General features: G+C 45.6%; 9 protein-coding genes across 9 annotated transcripts; 5 read left to right on the top strand and 4 right to left on the bottom strand.

Annotated features, from left to right (window-relative positions):
* Positions 1–1,209: 1,209 nt before the first annotated feature.
* Positions 1,210–2,939, top strand: BDV38DRAFT_266106 (cyanamide hydratase). The gene is made up of 3 exons (XM_032056424.1): positions 1,210–1,781; positions 1,840–2,127; positions 2,190–2,939. Exons 1-3 carry the CDS (start codon positions 1,556–1,558, stop codon positions 2,402–2,404), a joined length of 729 nt encoding a protein of 242 aa, XP_031906914.1. The 5' UTR covers positions 1,210–1,555; the 3' UTR covers positions 2,405–2,939.
* Positions 2,940–4,514: 1,575 nt separating this feature from the next.
* Positions 4,515–5,786, top strand: BDV38DRAFT_291190 (uncharacterized protein; the record flags this gene model as incomplete). The annotated part of the gene is made up of 3 exons (XM_032061681.1): positions 4,515–4,518; positions 4,618–4,802; positions 4,854–5,786. The coding sequence occupies 3 exons, from the start codon at positions 4,515–4,517 to the stop codon at positions 5,781–5,783; spliced, it is 1,119 nt and encodes a 372-aa protein (XP_031906913.1).
* Positions 5,787–6,747: 961 nt separating this feature from the next.
* Positions 6,748–8,081, top strand: BDV38DRAFT_266103 (uncharacterized protein; the record flags this gene model as incomplete). The annotated part of the gene is made up of 2 exons (XM_032056423.1): positions 6,748–7,609; positions 7,771–8,081. A coding segment is annotated over exon 1 (233 nt), but the record flags the coding sequence as incomplete, so codon positions are not given.
* A 295-nt stretch (positions 8,082–8,376) lies between these two features.
* Positions 8,377–9,321, top strand: BDV38DRAFT_266102 (uncharacterized protein). Its single transcript, XM_032056422.1, has one exon. The coding sequence runs from the start codon at positions 8,464–8,466 to the stop codon at positions 9,196–9,198; it is 735 nt and encodes a 244-aa protein (XP_031906911.1). The 5' UTR covers positions 8,377–8,463; the 3' UTR covers positions 9,199–9,321.
* A 173-nt stretch (positions 9,322–9,494) lies between these two features.
* Positions 9,495–10,231, bottom strand: BDV38DRAFT_289265 (uncharacterized protein; the record flags this gene model as incomplete). The annotated part of the gene is made up of 7 exons (XM_032061208.1): positions 9,495–9,546; positions 9,614–9,675; positions 9,742–9,777; positions 9,837–9,857; positions 9,916–9,948; positions 10,095–10,130; positions 10,193–10,231. 7 exons carry the CDS (start codon positions 10,229–10,231, stop codon positions 9,495–9,497), a joined length of 279 nt encoding a protein of 92 aa, XP_031906910.1.
* Positions 10,232–12,058: 1,827 nt separating this feature from the next.
* Positions 12,059–12,450, top strand: BDV38DRAFT_266100 (uncharacterized protein). Its single transcript, XM_032056421.1, has one exon. It carries the CDS (start codon positions 12,070–12,072, stop codon positions 12,418–12,420), a length of 351 nt encoding a protein of 116 aa, XP_031906909.1. The 5' UTR covers positions 12,059–12,069; the 3' UTR covers positions 12,421–12,450.
* Positions 12,451–12,681: 231 nt separating this feature from the next.
* Positions 12,682–13,507, bottom strand: BDV38DRAFT_42716 (BTB/POZ domain-containing protein). The gene has a single exon (XM_032063328.1). It carries the CDS (start codon positions 13,355–13,357, stop codon positions 12,716–12,718), a length of 642 nt encoding a protein of 213 aa, XP_031906908.1. The 5' UTR covers positions 13,358–13,507; the 3' UTR covers positions 12,682–12,715.
* A 316-nt stretch (positions 13,508–13,823) lies between these two features.
* BDV38DRAFT_289262 (serine hydrolase domain-containing protein) lies at positions 13,824–15,186 on the bottom strand (the record flags this gene model as incomplete). The annotated part of the gene is made up of 3 exons (XM_032061207.1): positions 13,824–14,703; positions 14,778–15,051; positions 15,102–15,186. The coding sequence occupies 3 exons, from the start codon at positions 15,184–15,186 to the stop codon at positions 13,824–13,826; spliced, it is 1,239 nt and encodes a 412-aa protein (XP_031906907.1).
* A 1,635-nt stretch (positions 15,187–16,821) lies between these two features.
* On the bottom strand, positions 16,822–17,328 carry BDV38DRAFT_266097 (thioredoxin family protein). The gene is made up of 2 exons (XM_032056420.1): positions 17,255–17,328; positions 16,822–17,167 (listed from the first exon to the last, which is right to left on the bottom strand). Exons 1-2 carry the CDS (start codon positions 17,275–17,277, stop codon positions 16,867–16,869), a joined length of 324 nt encoding a protein of 107 aa, XP_031906906.1. The 5' UTR covers positions 17,278–17,328; the 3' UTR covers positions 16,822–16,866.
* Positions 17,329–17,583: the final 255 nt, after the last annotated feature.

Below are 17,583 nucleotides of genomic sequence, written 5' to 3'. Positions count from 1 at the left end.
AGTATAAAAAATAGTATTATATAAATTTTTATCTATAGTTATAATTTAGAAAATTTATTTTTTAAATTATCTAATTATATCTAATATAATAACTATTAATTATAACTGGTAATAACTCTATATATAAAATAAATTGAAAGAAATATAATAAATACTATAAAATTATTAATAATTAATTATAGATTAATTTATAATTATTAATCTAACTATTATAATCTAATCTATCCTGGCTTACAGCTAACCGCGGTTAAGAGATTAATTAATTTTAATCTAATCTAATCGGTGTCAGTTAAGGAATTTTATACCTTAATCTAACCGAGGCCGATTAGGTTAGATTATGGCTAGGTTACAGTGGTTAGGTTATGCCACTCTAGTCTATAATATATTATATATATTAAGATCGCGTAGAGAATTTAGACTTTTAAGTAATTTATTCGATTCTATTTTATATATAACTTTTCTAATGATTTAAATATATAATAATTTCTCTATACTATTTATTCTAAAATCTATTAGTTTACTAAACTCTTGAGTCTTGACTGTATAGTATTAATTAGACTATATATTAATAGAAAAAGTAACTGTATAGATCATTTTACGAAACCGCTAGTTAAAACTATATTTAAATGCTTTATTAATATTCTGAATCCGATAGATATCAGTTATAACTTATAAGAAACTTTATTTAGATCTTATATTTTGGTTTAAAAAAAAGAAAATATTAATAAGGGCTTCTGTCTAGTCTTAAGGCCGGAATCGGTTTTCCTGGGGCCGGTAAGTGGGCCTATAACACTGAGGAAGTGGAAGATAGGCAGATCAGATAGTTCTAATAAGAATACAAGGATGACTATGAAATGGGCTTCTTCCACCCACTAAGAAAACACATATTTTGAGTTCACCAGCACCTGCAACCACACTGCCATCATCATCTGCGCAAAGAGAGACCGTGTAGACATTCTTATTTTTATCAGCATTTGCCATGATGGCAAAACTCCACTCAACCTAGAGTAATTCACATGTGTAGTTCATGAATTAAAATTCTTGGGGGATTTCGAACATGGCACGGAAACCTCCTCGTCCAACATGAGTCACTCCGACTTGGATGACGCGTGTGAACTAGAGCACTTTCCTAGCAGGGATATAAAAGTTCGTGGAGCCGTCAGTTACGGACATATCTCGGTGGAGGCCCAGATTTGGCTGAGTAAGTAATTCCTGTATAACTACAGAGTAGTATCGCCACATTTGTCATAGATGAAGGCAAGACCCGAGAAAAGCCGCTTGTGGTGATTGGTGCCCACAGCGGCCCCACACACATTTACTACTCTTTTTGGAAAGAAATGCCCCACTAGGGCTGGAGTATGTCGTGCATTTCTCGACCTCATTATCCGGTTCTTCAAGTCAATGCTGGAGATGAGGTATCGCCAGAGGCTTATAAATACTACTCATCCCCTTCTGGATCTGTTCAATCTTCATTCAAGCAAGTATTTTATAAAAGCACTTCTAATCTCATCAATTGGTCCCAACTTCAGAAGTCTTCTTGAACCCTCCGATTACCATGTCATCCACCAGAGCAGCTCAAGTGGAAGAATACGGCTGGACAGCGGTGTCCTGCAACCCTCAGCAGCGTGCTGTTACAAGGCCACCTAACAAGGCTTCCGTTCCTCAGTTGGTCAAAGATACACCTCTTCCTAATACTACTCTCGTCAAAGATTCCATAGAATATGTGAAGGCAGAGCTACCAGCCCACACATTCAACCACAGTATGCGTGTCTACTATTACGGTACGAATGTCACGTCCTCAAAGATCGTATATAGCTCCCCACCTAACTATAGCGTCAGGCCTTGCAATCGCCAGACAACACTTCCCAGAATGGAAATTCAGCGACGAAACCTGGCTGCTCACCTGCCTCTTCCACGACATTGGCACCATCGACAAGTACACACAGGACGTCTTCATGTCCTTCGACATCTATGGTGGAATTGTCGCTTTGAACGTCCTCAAGGAGAAAGGTGCCCCGGCACCCCAAGCGGAGAGTGTGGCAGAAGCCGTCATCCGTCATCAGGATCCGGTTAAGGTTGGGACTATTCATTCTATCGGCTTGCTTATCCAGCTTGCTACGCAGTTTGGTGAGTCTGTCCTTCGACTATAAAACACGACGAAGCCTTGTACGTTGCTAACGGTCCATTAGACAATCTTGGCGCGCACAAGGAGTATATCCATATGGATACTGTGGAAGATGTGAATCAGCATTATCCACGTCGTCAGTGGTCGAAGTGCTTCTCGAGTAAGCTGAGAGAGGAAATTGGCTTGAAGCCTTGGTGTCATACTACTGCTGAAGGAGAGGGCTTTCCCGTTGGGATCGAGAACAACACTTTGATGGAGCCTTATGATGGACGGTTCTGAGTGGAATTTAATCATAGATGTCGTGGAACATCTATGCAGGTCGATTCACAGACCATAACGCCGCTATAAATTCTGAGATGGATTAATTTATTTCCCTTCCATCCATGTTGTAATAGTATGTATGGTCACAGCAGCACAGACCTAAGTAATCGAGGACATCGCCTTCCAATCGAATTGAAACGCAGCGTGGAAATTTCTATTGGCCATTTAAGCTCAGTCTCATAGCGTTGGCTTCTTTGCGGCCTACCGACGATGGTTCATAGCAGCCCTGATGTTCAGGAGTTGTGATATGATTATGATAATGATTTTGGATCCTGGGACATAAACAATTTGTAGTTCTGGAAGAGTCAACCCAGGTCTAAGTCATAGTGAGACCCTTCTGTAGTCACTTCCATCAGACGTTATCGGTTCTGCTTTCTCTATCCCCGGTTTAGCTTAGCTTCCTCAAGTCTCTAACAGCATGGTTACCTTGATTTAACAAGCCAGGTTATTTTTTGATTTGTCCCAAGCTGGTGATAACTAGCTGATACTGCTCGGGATATGATGTAGAGCTTCCTAAATCCATGGTTTGCACTATTGGCTCTCGAATTAATTTGAATAAAGAGTATATAAAACCACACGAACCAATACCATTGAGTTGTCACGACTACACTAGCTATACCTATTAATGAAATGACTAGTTAGGCAAAAGCGAAAGTTCATTAAGTAACTGACACTTCAGTCCATTGGATTGCAGTCAATCTCTCCATGAATGCCCCAGTCTGCTGGGTTTTAGTATCAATCAGCCCCTTCGATATATAAACCGGAAATGCCTTGGTACATTGCCTTTTCTTGTCTGGTTAAGGTCGTTGTGAAAGATTTTGCGAGTCGTTTTAGTATAGTCCCGCAGCTTCTCTAGGCTTTTGAAGAGCTATACTTCACACTATCTCCCACAGCGAGCCCAATTAATCAGATTGATAATATTCATATGGAGTCCTCGCACAGCCTATGAATCTATGTTAAAATGATCCCATATCAGAAAAATAGAAAATATACTTATCTTCTGGTATTGCTGACAGGTCCTTGTTAGAGGTGCAATTTTCACAGCGCGACAAAGTGAATGCCAGGCATCAATATTGTCATCTCTTTTAAACAAAAGAGCTAGCTCCTTGGTAAGAGCTTCCTAGAATTGGCCCTTAGGCCCAAGTAGAATTATTATCCCCTATACAACAACCTTGAAGCCTCTGCGGGTAAGAATGCGATTCAGTGGGTGTTAAGTGAGGGCTATATGTGAACCCAGGGAATGATTGAAAGAAGGTATTCAGAAGTATTCTAGCCGGGTTCTGATGTACAGGAGAGGCCTCTCAAGTGCTGTTCAAGAAGACCCCTACGGCTGAATAACCGATTGATACACATCGTCTTGCCTCCTTAGCTTCAGTTACCCCGCCTTGGTCGAAAGCAGCTAACCCACATTAGCAATGAGATCCTATATCAGATTATAATCAATTTTCTTTTCTTTTCTTCTCTTTTGTTTTGTCTCTTTGTTATTTTTAATTTATGAAATCACAAACAGATAGCAATATAGAATAATGACTAGATGTCTAAGCAAATGAATGTGAGGGCAAAATGCTAGCTCGCCGTCCTTCCCAGCTTCTCTTCCCTTAATATGAGACAAACCCAACTTCGGATGTCTCCTATAAAATGCATTCCACCATCAATTGTTGCTATCTACATGTCAAAGTTAGGTCCCATTGGACCATTAAATCAACAGTATCAACGTTATTGTGCTACTTAGTAATACCAGCCTTTATCGGAGCTGTTAACGATTTCCAATTTCAGCAGCCTGCATGTTCTTCATTGGGGACCGTGCTACGACGGCCCGACACTGTGCATTAGGCATTAGTGGCACTTGCCCATTCTGGTTGTCTGCAGCCATTCCAATGAGCTGTTGGGCTACTTGATGCTGTCTAGCTCAAGAGCTCGAATGTAGTGGTGGGTGGCCTAAACGCAGGACTGCAGTCACAAGACGTAATCGGCTGCATCGGCGTGAGACACATATCAATGACAAGGGCCTGTTACTCGGATTGTTTGTCGAAGGTCATTCTTTAAACACGACCGGCCGGCACTCTACATGAGTGACAGCACGTTCACCGCTGAACTTGAAGCATAGGAGTTGTGGTCTACTCCTTCCATGATGGCACAGCATAGCTTGCATCAACCACTTTCAACGATAGGGGACTCGCGGTATCACATGGATACATCTGCTTATGTCCGGAATGCAACCCCCTATCTTGATCTTCAAGCGACCGCTCACTCCACTCATTGCGATGTCGAGATCCACAGATCTATCAATGCTATAATTCAATACCTACTACGTGAAGTGCCAGAGTATCGGCGACTATCTGAACTGAGGGAAAAGGTCAGTATGGCTTGCTCGCTTTCAAGGACGGCATGCTAATTACCTTTATAGGGCTGGCAAAATCCAAAGGGTGACCGTTTTTTCGAAAAACAACGCCAGACTGCCGATCACGCGGATGAGAAGACAGCCAAACATTTCTATAATATGATGAAAACGATAGGTCACGATATGAATCAACTTACTGATGCCTTCCAAATTAAAAGTGCTGGCCCGGGTCCGCACTATATCCTTGATATGTGCATGGCACCAGGAGGGTTCCTTGAAACGGCCTTAATGGTCAATCCCACAGCCCGAGCTACGGGTTTTAGTTTACCGAGACGTGAGGGAGGACATGATGTCCGTTTACAGAAAACGGATAACGTATCCCTGAGATTTCTTGATATTACTTTGTTGGCTGCGGATATGGGGAGGGTTGAAATCCCGAATGACCACCCAGACGCTGAAAGGTTTTTACCTCGTCAATTCGCACCAGGGCAGGTCTTTGATGTGGTCATATGTGACGGTCAGGTGCTTAGATGTCACGATAGAGCCGCCTACCGTGAGCATCGAGAAGCGACCAGGCTGACTTTGACCCAGCTGGCACTAGGGCTGGAACATGTTAAGCCAGGAGGAACCCTGATCGTTCTTCTGCACAAAGTGGAAGCTCTTGATACTGTGCAACTGCTATATACCTTCGCATCATTTTCATCCATACAACTGTACAAACATGATAGGTTCCATGCCAAACGGTCTTCATTCTACCTGATTGCAACCAACATTCGCAGTGACGGTCTAGAGGCAGCCACGGCTGTGAAAGAGTGGAAGAGACTCTGGGATATTGCAACTTTCGGGACAGATGATATGTATCATCAGACACGTCATCGGTGTGGTCCAGATACTGATCTCATTCTGGAGGACTTTGGCCCTAGATTAGCCATGATGGGTAAACATGTTTGGGAAATTCAGGCAAAGGCGTTAGCGAGTGCCCCGTTTCTAAAATAGAACACATATATATCAGAGCGGGCTATATGTATTACAGCTCTTTGCTAATACAAATGGAAAATTGGCATTCAGAATGCCTTACTTGAGTGTGAAGCCGCTACAACGTTAGAGATTACGGACCCTTAGCAAGTTTGTGCATTGAGTCATACCTGGGCCGCCCTATCTTCTATAAGATGGGACTTTGGTGTCAATGGGGTTCTTTATGATATATGTTGCACTGTGATGGACACATAATGACAACCACTAAAAGCAAGAAAAATAGGGGCTACTTCTAGATATGGAGGATAAATATCATTACACAAATCATAACTGCCACAGATTTCGAATACACTTGTTGTAAGAGTCCTGCGGGCCAACGATTCGCATGTAACACAATATTGCGGGTTAAAAGGTTAAGGAGTGCTGGTATTCAGCACCCTGTATCGCACACTAGGCAACCTGGTACAGAGATAGGGAGTCAATACCCTGTGAACAAAAGCGGGCAGCTTGAAGATAGGCAGGGGATTAGTTGTCCATATTGTGTTGCTTAAGAGGCCAGGCTTAAGAGCTTGTCCGGTTCGTCATCCAATAATTCCACCTGCCAGTCAGGCGTCGGCTCGACCCACTGTTCACCTGAACTCAATCGAAAGCACAGCACAGTGATCAGGCAAGCTTTACCACGGTTTGAATTAGGGATAACTATGGTACTGTTATTTAACTGGAGCATAGTCTTATTACACCTGCCAGCAATACATCTTGGCCCCACAACCTTACTACTATGTACTCTCGGGTCAGTGGGCTGACTTTGTTAAACAGAGCTCTTCATCATATCTGTGATTGTTGACCTGCGGCCGCTGTCGACCTCGCTTCGGTTTTCCAACGTCGGTAACTTAACTTTAGCTGTTTAACCAATGAGACGAGTTAATCTGAGCGTGCGATAGAGAAATGCGTCATTGCTATTGCCTATCATCGAACAGCCCGGAATCTAGACTCCTCTAGATGCGGTAAAACACTCTCAGCTTAACTGTACGTAAGTTAGAACAGTCTCGCCAAAAACGACAAATTATATATCAGTGTACTCAATTGCGCCCATCCATTCCCATTGTACAAGCACTTATACCAAAGCCGCCTGTTATTATACCTCTTTACAATCTACCAAAATGCCAACCGGATCCTGCCTCTGCGGAAAGGTCAAATACGCGTACGATGCGGAACCCCTCTCAAAGGTACTTATAACCCCCTATGCCCTTACTACAGTGACGGCCTACTAGGGACGCAAAGACAACAAGGCTCACCCGATACATATAGGCCGTCTGCCACTGCCTAACCTGCCGCAAGCTTAGCAGTGGCAGCTCAACGAATCTACTGGTTCCCGGAAATCATTTTCGAGTCACATCTGGTTCCCCCAAAGTTTATTCAATGACCCATGAGAGCGGCATGAACTTGAAGACACATTTCTGCGAGAACTGTGGAAGCTTGCTATACAAGACGGGGGATCGTGAGGGATTTGAAGGGGCGGTCATTGTTTTGGCTGGAACTTTGGATGATGCGGAGGAATTCGAGAAGGCCAAACCTGAGGCGGAGTTTTTTGTTAAGCATCGGGCGGGATGGTGGCCGAATTTGAGTTTTGCGACGCAGTTGAAGGAGTTTGATTAGGATTGACGGCAGCGTTTGCTATTGAATTCGGTCCGTTTGGTTTTGTTCTTTACTTCTTGTCGGAATATGGGTCTTTTTAATGTGTGTGGAGGGGGTCTATTTTCTTGTTGGTACTTGGTGTACGCCATGGTCTATTTCACTTTGTGACTGTGGGTAATGGATATAATGAAGTTTGACTGTATTGAAGTTTGCTGGGTATGTTAGCTGTGTGTCAGCTTGACCGAAACAGCTCTCAGCCAAGTAAAGCCCACAAACTAAGCTGTATCATGTTTAATGCAGGAAGAGGCTCCACGGCAGTGGTTCCCTACCTTTCCTGGCCAATATTCAGGAATACTGAGTGCTAGCAGCGTACCCAATATGCCCTTGCCAGAATCTGACTATTCAGCCCTGTTTTCACAAGGCGTACCAGAGAGACACGTTTTGGGACATGGGTAGATAGCCTCCTTTTGCAATGTGGTTGTGGAGGCGTGCCTCAGACGACTTGGTCTGCTGTGCGTTGATCTGTATTAGGTCCATGCGCTAGATAAGGTCAACTCCCATCGAGGGGCAGTCGAGGTGATGCTCCACCCTGGCGGGGGACAGTCTTGGCTGAAGGTACAAAATTCAGACATAACGTGGCATCGCCCTGTTGCAAGTAGTAACAACGGTAGACAACCATAGATCTCGCCAGTTCCTCAAGCGCGTTTTTGTTTCCAACCACGTCATACTATAACTGTGGCTTATGTGGCAAAGGCTCGTATTCTCGCCAACATGATGAACGTGAGTGCCCCGTGACGATCGACGGTCGTCCATGGATGCTCCGCCGCTAGTCCGTAATAGGAAAGCTCGTATTCCTTCCCTCCAATAAGGCTCCGCCAGAAGGGAAGCTTAATCTAAGCGAGTACGACGAGGGCGCAGCGTTGACAGAGCCATCTATATATATAAACAAGGTCAGAGAGAACAGATATTGATGAGTGATTCTGCTATCATCTACATCTACTTTCTAGATATCTTAGCTTACAAGCAAATTAATACTATAACCCCTCTCACTCTCAGAAGTCCAGACATGGATTCCAAGCTCGAATCCAAAGACTATGCAACCAGCATCCACAGCGTTGCTTCGTCCACCAGTACACTACTGGACACTTCAAAGGCCAACTTCCTCGAAGGCAGGCGATTCCATATCGAAGCAAAGGGTATCCGTGCAATTCGCCCACCCATGCCCATGAGACAGAATGAAATCCCTATTTACACCGCCGACGGTACCTTAGCATATACAGCCACCAAAGACAAGGCCCTCTCGAGTCATACCATTCTTGCATCACCCAAACACGGAGATCTCTTCTCCATTGACTTTAGGCCAGGTTGCTCTCCCTGGATCCGCTTTTTACCCTCCGTAGAGGGGGACGTCATTCCGCCCATTGCCTTGCAGGGAAAGCTGACCACCCGCACCATGTCATTTACGCCTCCAGAAGGGGGATGCAAATGGGAATGGAAGTACTCAACCATCGCCTCTCCAGATGGAGCTAAGCTCAAGGCCTTGTGTTTGGAGAAGATTGATGAGGCGGAATGTGCAAAAGTTACACAGATCGCCTATCTACTCCGGGGTCCAGATGCACGTGCGACAGGTTCGTCTTGTTGTTCTGCTGGAAATGGTGGTCAACTGGTCATTAGTCTTGATGTCGACTTGAGCATGGTCGAGGAGGCTCTAATTATCGCCACTTGTTTAGTCATGTTACGTAGGGAAAGAGATCGTCGCAGGTTTATTCAGGCTATGGTTATTGGGGGTATGGGCAGCTAAAATAGCTTTGGTTTTACTGTACAACTGGCGACTGGCACTTATATCCCGTAATTAGATGTTTTTATGAGGTTTATTTGGAGCTTTCATGAATCTTTCATTTACCGTTTATCCTATGCAGAAGGGGGGGGATGGGAATGACGAAAAGAAAACCAATTAGACCCTTTCATGGAAAGTATACACGACACACTCCAGTAAGCCCGAAAATAAAGCCTTGTATTTCAACTTAAGATAAACATCGCCATCAAACCATGTCTTATTTACCTGCCTCATCCTTCCAATCCATAGTCATCCTGCATCTACATCAGACCCAGCTGATCCGCGCACCAAGTATCCAGCTCAATGACTCCACTGTCTTAAATATTAGCATTGCAACCAAGGCATGGGAACGACACGAACTTGCCCTTATCTGGTTCACGTGGTGTAGAGAACAACCACTGTCTGACGAGTGATTATTGTTGAGTCGCTCCCGCTCCAGGGCTAGCCAGTATTCCCTATTATTTGCTCATTAGCCAGCTCAACATGATAGTATTTAGACTGTCTTACCCGCTCTGTAATTGGGTTTCCAGATGTCAAACCGTCCTGATCACTCTCCTATTAGAATTTGTGTTGGATATGTACCACTAAGCTTTCTCTCTCACCGAATCACCAAGAACAAGCCCCTGTTCGTTCATCTATCAGTAATCTATTCAATGGGATATGGGGATCATGTGGCCTCACCCGCTCAGCTATTGGCTTCGCCAATCGAGCACCCTGTTCACTTTTGTTAGAATTCCTCCCGAAGAATCCAAGCAGACCTACCCTTTCTTGGACCCTGTCTTTATAAACAATCCCCTTTTCATTCTTTCATCAGTACTCTGTTTCTTGGAAAAGTAAGATTCTAGTGCATGCGAGCATACCCTTTCTTCAATAGAGCCGCTAGGCGTCAGTGTGGCCTTTTCATTAACCTATTAGCATAAATCCAAAGCTGAATGGCGCTATGATGTATGTGTCCTACCCGCTCATGGATCGAACTGTCCGGAACAGGAGCTGCCATGACAGCTCCAGCGAAGAACGAAAACAAAATAACAGAAAGCTTCATTTTCAGTTCGAGATGTTTTAAGAACCAGCGAAGGTATTGATAAGTGCAGTGTAAGAATTCGTCGAGTGTGTACCTCACCTGAATGTAGTGTTAACCACAAACACAGATGGGACGGTGACCTTTATATCCGCCTTGCTATAGAATTGAAAGGGGCACCTCACACAAAGCCAGGCCGGTTGTATTGCGTAATTTGAAGCAGGTAAGCTGCAATATATGATGAGCGGTGAGCCTGAGTTTGCATTGGTAAATTTAATGAGTAGAAGAAACATAGAGCCGAGTGATGATTCGACGACAAACGTGGGACTGCCTTGGGCTGAATGATATCATTGAATGTACACCGGTCATCGCATGAGACTAGTTAATTGAGGATTCATTATCATCTGACGTTGTTATGCGGGTTTGTCAATGATATTCAGTTTGACCTACATGATTAGATCTCCAATCAATGGTCTGCTCTTTTTATATCAATTGTATTAGGTTTCTGAGATGGTGACGAATCAGTGCCCTGTCTGGAGTCCCCTGGCATGCATCTTGGAGAAGAAATATATCCATGCGAGTAGGCACTAGCAGAGTGCGCATCTCAGCGATCTGCCCTATTTGGCAAGGCGATTGCTACATGGCAAAAGCTTCATTGTTCGGATGCTACCTGTACACTTTTGCTCTGTATCTGCTAAGCTTACTCGCAATATATCTACACCACGTAGTTTAAAACATCTCTACTAATCTCGCGTGTAACCCGATATTCGATTCAAGGATATAGCATAGCAACAGCCTACTAAGTACTGCTCACAAGGCGAGTAAAGTGGATATATCATATCATGTCAAGTAGAACTTACTTGACCGCTAGTTGCGGGCAGCGAGTGGAATGTCCTGGCACCAATGACCACCACGGGCAATCTGCATGATATCATTTATGATCACCTCACACTGCATCATTTATAGGGCCTTGCTGCTCAAACACAGTCCCTGTAACCAATGGCTTTGCCTGTTGGTAAAGTGCCCACCCCACTATCTCTACAGCCCTAGATACCTTGCAGATGGGACGCCACCATTAAACTAGGGGCTAATGTACTGATCGTCCAGGAAGAATATTGAATATCGAAAAGTGCTCATTTGAACAATAGCCTCTAATAATCCCCAAGACAACACCCATCCACGCAGACCCCAACATCCACCACCCCTCTCTACCGAAATCCAAAACCTAACCCCATCAAAATGCCAATATTATTCCAACGCATGAAGGAATACACATACGAGAAATTAAACCCTAATGAACCCCCAAGACACTCAAAAACAACTTTCAACTGGCAGCTTGGCCTCCCATGGATTCTGTCCGCAATCTTAGCGCTCTTCTCCGGTTATCTATTATTCCGGCAACCAGCAACTCATGGGGCGTATAGAACCGACTTCCCAGACGTGCAACCATTCGTCTCCTATGAAGAACGTACTTTCACGGGAAAATTCTATTACAATGAGGAAACACAGATGATAGAACGAGACGTAGATCCTACAAAACCACAATATGCGGGTCCGCCCAGTCCTGAGATAGATGCTGCGTGGGCTGAGTTGCTTCGAGGTACTTGTTCCTTTTTCTATATAACTAAATATAGCCATCAGTTCACATCCTAACATGTCCATAATTGAATAGGAGAATTCCCCGCAATAACAGACCAAGAAGCAGCACCATACAAACCCAATATCAAAAAGTTTCCAGACACAGGTCACTACCACTTCGAGTAAGCCAAGCCCATACATCTCCAACCATAACTATAAAGCCCGGACACCTACTAACCATGAGAAATAACAGACTGGACGTCTTCCACTCCCTCCACTGCCTAAACTACATCCGCATGTACCTAGATAAAGATTACTACGCTGCTCACCTCGAACACCACGACAGCTTTCTGAAGAATTCGTCCCATATCCCGGATGACTGGGGCCAGGTGCATCTCCACCATTGTCTGGACCAGGTTGTGCAGTCGGTGACTTGTCATGCGGATCTGTCGCCCGTGCCGATGTATGGGTGGAAAGGGGTGCCGGTATTCTTGGGCGTAGGGCAGACGCATACGTGTCGGAGGTGGGAACCGATACGGGAGTGGATGGATGCGAGGAATGAGGTTTATGAGCCGCTTGGGGAGGAATAGGGGGATAATTCTACTTTTGGGGGTTGGAGAGGGGGGGGGGGGGTTCTGTTGTTTGCATGTATGGATGTGAATAGTTGTAGTTGTAATGAAGCATTGAATGGGCTTAAGCTGTGTTGGGACGTTCGTTATTCGTCTCGAACAAAAGTGGCTGATATCAAACAAACTAGACCTGGTCATATCCCAGAGTGGCCTCGCCAATCCATCCGGAAAGCCGGTCAGAAGCCTTGAGCCTACTGATCTCCGCCACTACCATTACCACAAGGTCGAACTCCTAAACATGAACCCATATTCACTCTCACTGCGGAACCGGAAAGCACTGCTGCATATCAAAAACCACCTTATTCTCCACAACCACCAGTCCAATCAAGACAGATTCATCCTCAAAAATCACTTCCTCGTCACCCTGTACCTTCACACATTTCTTCCCACAGAGTCCCGGATTCCCCCTATGCTGCCCAACTCCCCGGGGACAAACAAACACCTTACGAGTACCCCAGTGCGGGAAGTATTCCTGTTCCATATTCGCCAAACGAGCCTCGCGAATCTGACTCTGAGGAGCTTTCAGCGACTTCACTGACCGCACAATCTTCACAGCCTGGAGGTACTTCTCTTCCTCTAGCCACTCTCGAAGACTGTCAATACCGAAGTACCTAGCTTCCTGGAGGAGCTGCAGATACAGGCTGTAGTTGTGTCCGCAGGCTCGATCGTAGAAGAGGGGGAAGATTCCGCGGCGACAGTAGCGAAGGATATGTTCGAAGAGGTTAGGATCTGCGTCAACGAAGTAGGAGCCATCTGGACGCTGGTTGTTCCATCGGTTGGAGAAGAGGGTTTCGAAAAATGTGCTTTTTTGCGAGAGAGTCGATTTTGATGTTATGAATTGACGGTCGCTTATTTGTAGGAGGACCTGCTCGTCGATGGCTTCGTTGGTGGCTTCCATTCGGTGGATTTGTGATGGTTTATATTGGTATGTCGTTTTGGAGATTATATGAAAGGCTTGGCTAGGGTCTAGGCGTTGGGAGAAATCATCTGGAGATGCTTAGTTGTTGTCTGAAGATCTCAAACTATTACAAGAAACTGTCTCCCAAGATACAACAAAGGAATTGGCCAATCCGTTAGGCAACCTGTGTTGCGCTGCCTAGGCGCCAACACATCTTGTAGTTTGTGTTAGTATCCACGTGGTTGGCGTAGTGTCAACCTCAAGAGGATGATTCCTATGATAGAACTTCATTTGGCCCTCACATGTTCCCGTCTATATATCACTGTGGCACGATGCTCTTGTCCAATATGGACCTCAAGTAAATCTTACACAGTGTTGGGCCAGCAAGTCACCCACTGTCCCGTTGAACCCGGCCGCGAGACCTGCAGCTAGTAAACTAAAGAGTTGACAGAGCTTAGGTACCAATTCACACTTTGGCGTGAAATCTCTCCACTCTCTCGTACATATCCTGGATAAACACAGTTGACCACTCCATGCTCTTCGGATCCCCAGTCGGCAGCAGCTGACTCGCATACAGACCACACAGCCCAACCTCGCGATCAATCCACCAGAACAGATTCGGCAAGCCAGCCCACCGAAGACTACCAGCCTTCTGGCCGGTTGTATGATCTTCCAGGACGACCAACCCCCCTAGTCCCCAGGTCTTCTGCAGTCCTAGCGGTGTCCCACCGAGATAATTGTTCACCTCCGGGATGGAGAGTGTCGCATTCAACATCTCCTTCGAAGCGGCAGATAACTGATCCGTAAACATATCATCAACGGTCTCGGGACGGAGAAGCTTCCCATCGTTACGTAGTAGGGAGACAAGGACCTTCAAAAATGACGGTCCGCTAGTGAATGCGCCCCATCCACCGTAATCCTCGACAACGGGGTCCGGCCACACGCGCCCTGGTATCCAGGTGAGTTGACCACTTGGGTCTGCCGGAGTCGCGAATTGGGTCATGCCACCCATTCGGAAATTAAAATCGGCTAGTTTGGCGCGAACCTCGTCGTTCTTTTCGAGGTGGAAAGTCAAGTCCGTGATGGCTAGTGGCTCGCAAATGTTCTTCTGGATGTAGTCCTCCAGGGAGACATTGTTGAGGCGTGCAACGAGGATCCCGGCCCAGTCGAGTGAGTAGCCGTACACGAAGCCCTCGCCGGGCTCAAAAAGGAGGGGCAGGTTGGCGCGCTGCAGTAGAGGCGTGCTTTCACCTATGTCGGGGGTGTGACCTGTCGACGCACGCCAACGTATCATATCAGGATTGGCGAAGTCGTACGCGATACCGGATGAATGTGTCAAGAGGTGTCTGTGTAATAAGTTAATATTCACGTTGATGCTGGTATGAGGACATGATATGTAGATAGGAGATGAGAAAGTTACCGTAATGTGATTATATTCTTGGCTGGTACCAAAATTGGATTCTCAGTACCCTCTTCAAATCCCTTGAGAACTTTGAGGTTTTGAAGTTCACCAAGCACAGTGGAGACATCGTCGTCCAGGCCAAACTGACCTCGTTCGACGCATTGCAGCACGGCGACGGTAGTAATAATCTTCGTGTACGAGGCTATAGTGAGTGTCGTGTCGAGTGTCATAGGTCGCTCAGCGCCTGGTTTCAAGGATGCATTACCAATAGCCTTTCCGTAGTGGAACTTGTCTGCTCAGGGGTTAATATAGATTGATGGGTCACCCTCTTTACCAGCTTACCGGCTCTATCAGTAGCAAGCAAGATCACACCGGGAATCTCGCCTGCCGCAACTGCGGCCTCGATTCTCTGTTCCTTTGTTGCCATTGCTTCCGTTGGCACTAGCTTATCGGCTTTGTTCTGGGGGATTTGAAAGTTCGCTATCCGGCAAGGACAAACATCAGTCTAGATAAACTGGCGAAGTCCTCAGATCAGGAGGAGAAAAGGACTTGATCTCGTTCCGAAAGAGGTGGCGATGAAGCCTTCTTATATGCCTAGAAGACGAAGGAATAGAGAAAAGCGAGATCAGGTTCGCAGCGGCTGGAGCAGGTTTTATGTCAACATATGACCTAAAGTGATGGCAGTTGGTTATATATGGAGTTATTACCGAGGTGATAAAATAAGAGTGGATACCCTATGTAGTCGGCTGCGACAATCCGACTGCGAATTTGAACGACGCTTTGGGGAATTGGCCTCCAAATCTAACTAGTGCTTATTTGATGTGGGGATGAAGCGCCGAGCTGCAGGGTAGTTAGACGATGCAACCATAACGGGGGAGGTATTAATATTTAGCGGCCAGGATCCACATTAGCCTGTTGATTAGATATGTATATTTGTGCTTTTCTTTGGCTAGAAGCCACAATGGTGAGGCTTCTCCTCTTGACTGAGTCATAAATTCAACTTAGGGTTTGCCACAGGTTCCTTCTGGTGAGTCGGAAGTTGGGCATGCATCTGTCATTACTCGAGACTTTATGGTCTATTCGATCATTCGACTTCCAAAGAATAATCATAGACTTTAGGTCCTGGAGGTGAGGATCCGTACATCCGATGCAAGACGATGTCAGCCCCGGTCTTTACTTCACTTTGAGCACTTACCTTTGTTATGATCATTCCCATCTTTCGAGGACTTGCCGTAGTGAAATAGAAAGGATGTACATGCGTCAGGCTGCCCTGTCTGAAAATCCAAATTCGGGTATCCGGACGCTCTTTTGCATCGAAAGCGCTGCTAATCGTTGAACTTGGAAAACGGAGATCGAGAGAAAGCCTTGATCATCAGCGAAATACATTCTTAACTTTGATCATACCATTTGATAGGTAGACTCCCCATGGCTTTAGGGCTGAAACAAGCCGTGTTCATGATCAAAGCCAAACGCCAACAGTAGGAATTCATATTCCTCTTATCAGACAAGCAAAAAGGCAAAGAAGTGGCTTTATCCATACGACCTTCTATACTCTATGTGACATTCTTTTGGAAACCTTCTACTACAGCCAAGGACCTAACCCGATGAACCCAGCAAAAAGCCCTGCGAATATAACCTGACAACCAGAGAGCATGGGAACCATAACACGGTATGATCGTTAGCATTCTATCCAAAAGTTGCTAAGATAGCTCAATCTTAATACATAAAGGCCCTGCCACTAGGATAGACTACGCCATTACTCTTGCCATGAGACGGAGTTCTTCAACGAAGCCAGGAGGATATTTCTAGCACTGACAAGATTTAGGCTTTATAGTAGGTGCAATACCACGGAACCTTTCATTCTAGTGCTGTAGATCTCGCAATCAAGCCAATCAGTACTCGAGATGTTGGCCTTCTCGCAGATGTAAAAGCCCTACAAGCGAAGCCCCTCATACGACCGCCAGAGTCGCAGTCAGATATCCGATAATTTGATCTATAATTAAATACATTCAGATTGTCCTCGCCTACTCCATCAAAGCAACCATCACATATCAAGAGACAATACCATCTCTCTCTCTCTCTCTCTCTCTCTCTCTCTCACGATGCTTTAGGATGACGTTACGGAGGTGATAGCTCTATCCACATTCTGAGGGTCGGGCCCGGTACATTCGCCGAGCTTTTGGTTGTAACGATAGATGGCGATGGTTGGCACGTCTCGGATGCCTATGCCCGCTTCCTTGGCAATCTTGTCTTGCGCATCGATGTCCACCTTGTAGAATTGGGATGAAAACCCCTTGGTCCTATCCTCGAGGAGTTGGGCAATCGGTTTGCAAGATTGAACTCGTTCGGAGGAGAAGAAAACTGCAACTGGTGTTACTCCGCCGGTGATCTCCTTGTATTGTGGCACCCTGCCATAGTATCGTCATCAGTCTTTATCACCATAGCTCATGATGCGGGGGAGATGCGGGGAAAGAAGGGAGCGTGACGGTACTTACGAGGTAATAGCTGTGACCGACATCTTGGGGCAGGTTGAACTGATCAATCGAACGATTGGTGATCTTCGTGTTGTGTAGCCGGGTTCAAAAGTGAAGGATATGGAATAATGTCGTCTTTATATAGTAGCGAAATGATGACATCGACGAATGGACTACCCCGCCGGGTGTGGCCTCAGGTGTCACTATCACATCACACGATCAGCTGTTGACTGAGAGCTGGTGTGGGTTTTGTGCCAATAAACTGCAACGGGTGGGGCGATCGACCGCGGGGTATTTTTCCGATGTTGTTTCGATCCATGCGTGGATTGAAATCATTGGTTCAGCGAACC

Source organism: Aspergillus pseudotamarii, assembly GCF_009193445.1.
Source record: "Aspergillus pseudotamarii strain CBS 117625 unplaced genomic scaffold BDV38scaffold_142, whole genome shotgun sequence".
Classification (NCBI taxonomy): Eukaryota; Fungi; Ascomycota; class Eurotiomycetes; order Eurotiales; family Aspergillaceae; genus Aspergillus; species Aspergillus pseudotamarii.
This window is presented reverse-complemented; position numbering and strand designations above follow the sequence as displayed.